Raw genomic sequence first — 5536 nt, 5'->3', positions numbered from 1 at the left:
TCTCTGGTCAGCTCCTCCTTACGTCACTCAGTGTTATAAATATGGTGTGAGTTTCTGTAAGCCAGAGGCCTCTGTAGCCCTAACAACCCAACTCTCTGGTATGTTAGGCAGCTTTTATGGCTGCAATCAAAATGCCAGAGAAAAACAACTAAAAAGAAGAAAGTTTTATTTCTACATAGGGCCTTCTGGCTTCTGCAAAGCTTCCACTGTTAGGGATCTTTTAAGTGATAAGACACTTCTGTTCTCCTTTGTAAACAAAGGTGGGAACTGATTTCTTCAAAGCATGGAAGTGTCAGAGTCCTATCCCAGGAGTTCTTCCAAAGTTACCCTGCAGCACATTGAAGGCTGGGCACACAAGAAGGGTAGAGGGTGGGAGACCGCAGAGCTCAGCATGAATGGGTCTCCTTACTGCCTTTAGTAGTCATGAGCCATTCAGCCAACTTTTCCAAATCATTATTTATTTTATTATTTTATGTATACGTGTTTGCCTACATTCCCATGTACCATGTGTGTGCCTGGTGCCAGTGGAGATGGTACCTATGGGGAGTAGAGTACATCTGATCCCCTAGGCATAAACAGTTGTGAGCTGCTAGGTGGGCACTAGGAATTGAACCTGGGTCTTCTGGAAGAGCAGCCAGTGCTCTTAACCACTGAGCCATCTCTTTTTCCCTGTAGTTCCAACTCTTATGCAAGGTGAGATGGTAGTGCTGATGAAGACAGACCCAGAGCTGGCAAGCCCGCCACCTGCAGTTGCTCTCATCACAAAGTCAGATCAGCAACACTTTTAGACAATACTGTCTTCTTAGCACAAGTAGCCCTTAGTTGAGAGCCATGTAGCACTGGTTCAGATGTGTTTACAAGCAACAGAAACCAGAATATGCTAAAAGGCTTTGAAGGCTGGGCAAGATAAATCACCTGATCCTACGAAGAAGGAAGATATCTACATCTAGACATTTGGTTCATTGGGAGTCTCAAATCTAAAACAGAGAACACAGTCAGGCAGGCACAACATTAAATCGTGGTATTGCCTGCCAGGTATACAAGAGACATCTCCCCACACCTTAACATTTAGTGCTTCTAAGGTCAAGTTGGATATTGGTCAGCTTTCTCCAGGACATATATGAATTCTGTTTACGAACCCACAGAATACACCTCTGAACACACAGCTCATCTCCTAAAGACAGCCCAGCACTGAACAGTCTGACAGTTTCTAAGAAACCAGATAACCTGATGCCTACTTATGTGGCCTTAACAGTGTTGCCTTATGGGTCTGGGCTCCCACTTCATGAGCACAGCTCATTCAGAAAGAAACAGTTGCCCTCCTTATCTGGGAAGACCCAGGTTCTGTTTTCAAAAAAATACCTTTTGGTGCCAGTGAGACTGCTTAATGGGAAGGGAGCAAGGCTCCAAAGCTCCTTGATTTCACATAATAGCCGACTCTACCTTCTCTCTCTCTCTCTCTCTCTCTCTCTCTCTCTCTCTCTCTCTCACACACACACACACACACACACACACACACACACACACACACGTGCCAGGGGAGGAGGGAGAAAAACACAAATGTAACTTTCAAAAAAGGCAGGTTCTCTGTGAAGCCCTGGCTGACCTGGAATTCACTCTGTAGACCAGGCTGGCCTCAAACTCAGGGATCTGCCTGCCTCTGCTTCCTGAGTGCTGGGATCACCATGCACCATAGCATCCGGCTTACAAACGTAACTTTTTATAATGAATTAAAAACAAGCACACCACTCTACCCTTCCCCCAGTGAACTTTTGCCATTGTGCTCCGGGACTCCCAGTTTTATACTGGAACCTGGATCTGTAGACCGACCTCTGGAGCATCACAGGTCCTAGCTTTTTGGACTCTTGGATGCCCACAACATTTTAAACATTCATTTTCTGTTTAAATGAATTAAATTCAGTTGTTGTTTCTTAGAACTCATGTGGAATATCCTGCTTTGCTCAGCCAGTTGCTGAGGGGGGAGGAAGGCTTTGGAGGAAACAGCTATAGCTGACAAGAAGAAGAGAGAACCGAGAAAAAGCTCATATAAAGAAAACCACTGACCCAGCATAGGATACTAGCAACTCAGGCACTAGGAAGGGAAAGTGCCCATGCTGTTTTGTTTCTGTGGCTACATTGATCACACTGAGGGAGCTGTTGGTTACATTTCTACAACACTAGCCAAGTTTTCCCACTGGCTGAGATTTTACTTTCAGAAAAAGCATCATTGTTGCATAGTTCAAAATAATACATGACACATATGATTGGGCTAACAGATCCATCAAGAGAGTTCATGGTCCCCAGAGAGATGGTTCAGTGGTTAAGGGCACTTACTGCTCACCACCGGATGTTCTCATTGGTTTGTAGACATACACGTGCAGACAAAATACCCATATAAACGAAATAAATAAATCTTAAAAAAAAAAAAAAAAAAATAAAAAAAAAAAAAAAAAAAAAGGGTGAAGGTGGAGGCTGGAGTGGTGGTTCCATGATTAAAAAAGCACTAGTTGCTTTCCCAAAGGACCTCGATTAAATTCCCAGCACCCATATGGCAGCTTACAACTGATTGTGACTGCAGTTCCAAGGGATCAAAACCCTCACACAAACATATATGTAGGCAAAACAACAATGCACATAAAATAAAAATAAATCATTAAAAGAAAATTTTTAACAAGTTTTCTTGTTAAATATTTTAAAATTTAACATTTTGTTTTGTCTTTTTAAAAATATAGTTTCTGAAGTTAATAAAGAAATCCGGGCTGGTGAGATGGCTCAGTGGGTAAGAGCACCCGACTGCTCTTCCGAAGGTCTGGAGTTCAAATCCCAGCAACCACATGGTGGCTCACAACCATCCGTAACAAGATCTGACGCCCTCTTCTGGTGTGTCTGAAGACAGCTACAGTGTACTTACATATAATAAATAAATAAATCTTTAAAAAAAAAAAAAAAAGAAATCCCTTCTTCTGCAAGGGTTAGGCTAGGGCACTGAATACAGCCAGAGTCCCAAGCTCATAGGGAGTTAAGTTTATGTATCTTGTGAGATGTTCTCCAGCACGTACAGGAAAATGGCCTTCTCCTTTCCCAGGAGAAAGGCTTCCAAAGCCTGGGTGTTTCTCACTGTGCTGACAGCCCTGACGAACGATTGTATATGGACTGTGCTGGAACACCAAGAAGCCAAAGAGCTGGATCCAGGCAGACAGAACAGGTTTGCTGGCCTCTGCTATTCATGAAAACACTTGGACATCTCAAATGGCAGCCTCATAGTCTGGTCCCACTACTTCTTCCCTATGGAATGCATGCACTACATTCATGCACACCCACAGGGTCTTCCTCTTATGTGACATTTAAAATAAGCACACTGAGACATCTGTCAGAGTCTAGCATAGTGTGTATTATTCCAACATGTGGAAGAGAGTCAAGATAATCTGCTTTTTCGAGATCATATAACTTTAATTATTATTGGCAATTACATTTTTCTAGTAAAAGCTAGCAGAGCCCAGGGAATATTCAGAGATGTGGGACAATTCAAGTTGTGGCCACCAGTACTTCTATAAGAACAGACAGACTTTTGTGTGTTTCCTTTCTTTTTTGTTTTTGTTTTGAGGGTTTTCTTTTCTATTTATTTATTTAGAGGCAGGGTCTCTCTGTATATCCTTGGCTGTCCTAGAACTGGCTGGCTTCGACCTCAGAGATAGGCCTGCTTCTGCTTCCCAAGTGCTGACATCAAAGCATGAACCACCACCCACCTGTTCCTTTCTCTTTTTCTTTTCTTTTCTACTTGAGGAAAGCTCTTACTATATAGTTTTAGGTGGCCTGGAAACCACTATGTAGGTCAGGCTGGCCTTCAATTTATGGCCATCCTCTTGCCTCTGCCTCCTGAGCACTGAGATACTAAGCATACGAGGCAAGTACCATCACATCTGGTTCAGAGCTTGTGTTTCATTTCTCTGCATTTTCTAAAGCTGAAAACACAGCGGTTCATTCACTGCTTGAGCTGTGGCTGTGGCTTAAGGGTAAAGCACTTGCCTACATGCTCAGTGATCTGGGCTTCATGGACAGCGTTGGTTGGTTGGTTGGGTTTGCTTATGTTTTTTTTGTTTTTTTGTTTTGTTTTGTTTTGTTTTGTTTTGTTTTTTCCAGACAGGGGTTCTCTGTGTAACCCTGGCTGTCCTGGAACTCACTTTGTAGACCAGGCTGGCCTCGAACTCAGAAATCCTCCTGTCTCTGCCTCCAGAGTGCTGGGATTAAAGGTGTGCGCCACCGCGCCCACCGCGCCCACCGCGCCCTGCGCTTTTGTTTTTTTAAGCAAATGAACAGTCACTGCCCTTAACTGACTGCTCAGATCTGGAACATTCACACACCAGCTCAGGACCCGTGAAGATCATGAAGGCATTTTGAACGCGTCAGAGTGGTGAAGAGAATCCTCCCGGCCCACTCACTCCTAAAGGTACCCTCTGATCTCACTCTTCAGCTACAGTGCAGGAACCAGGGAGCTATCCCTGAGGGTTGCCGGGAACTCCCTTAAGCAGAAACTGAAAGCCAGGCAAAGGAAGATTATATCACCTACAGGTGTTCTACCCTCCTACTTCACTCTGCAACCGCAAGCGGGCCCTCCCGGTGTGCATGGTGCTCTTCCACACTGCTGAAACTCCTCCCTCTTGTCCAAGATGTCCAAGTGAACTTTATTGTTTCTTAATGAATACAGCTGGAAAATAACAGAGGCTTTAGACTGCTGCAGCAGCAGGAAAAAGAGAGACAGACAGACAGACAGACAGACAGACAGACAGACAGAAAGGAGGCATCCAGGACTTAGAGATGACTTAAGAAACAAAGATTCAAAATGGCCACCAGAACTGAGGTCCCCAGCAATGCTGACTTCCCCAATGATCCATTATTTTTGTTACACAAGTTAAACTGGCAGCATCTGTATGTTACTTTCGTCACTTCTAATAGGTTCATAAGGGCCTCGCCATTACATTCTGAACGTTTCCAACACTGTTGATACACTTGCATTCCTGTGGAGAGACACACACATATGGTAAAAAGCCACACAGTGGACAAGGAAGAGACAAGCTCCTCCCCTACTTCATCCCTCCCCATCTGTGGCAGGCAGGAGAGCTGGCCTGCAGTCACCAGAGTGGGAGAATTAGCCATGTCCCTTACCAGTTGCAACACTTGGCAAAGTGGGCCCTGCACCTCACTTGGACAACAGGGTAGGGCTGACCCTGGTGTTAGGGGGTGGCTGGTGAGCTTGCCTGAGGGTGTGTCAGCAGGAGAGCCTTGGGCTGGCTGACCAGCTCAGATACCTCTCAGGCACAGATCCAGGGCTTTGAACTAGCCCACACCAACATCCATCCCATTGATGAACTGCTGCAGTGTGTAAAGGGGCTGGTCCTACAGATCCAAAACTATAGGATCTCCATGACACAGGGCAACAACAGGATATCCAAGAGGAGTCCCAGGGAAATTCCAGTATTATTGAGTAGCAGAAGTCAGAGGACTTGTACTAGATCAAGTCATTTCAAGCAAAAAAGCA

General features: G+C 44.7%; 1 protein-coding gene across 1 annotated transcript in view; it reads right to left on the bottom strand.

Moving 5' to 3' along the window:
* Positions 1–4192: 4192 nt before the first annotated feature.
* The window catches only part of Cd59 (CD59 molecule (CD59 blood group)), a 12693-nt gene continuing 11349 nt past the window's right edge, over positions 4193–5536 (bottom strand). Inside the window, exon 3 of the mRNA XM_029535738.1 lies at positions 4193–5015. Coding sequence (XP_029391598.1) covers positions 4810–5015 — 206 coding nt within the window. The 3' untranslated portion in view covers positions 4193–4809. The remainder of the gene's footprint in view (positions 5016–5536) is intronic.

Source organism: Mus pahari, chromosome 3 (assembly GCF_900095145.1).
Source record: "Mus pahari chromosome 3, PAHARI_EIJ_v1.1, whole genome shotgun sequence".
NCBI lineage: Eukaryota > Metazoa > Chordata > Mammalia > Rodentia > Muridae > Mus > Mus pahari.
Note: the sequence above shows the minus strand (reverse complement) of the source record. Positions and strands in the feature narration are given on the sequence as shown.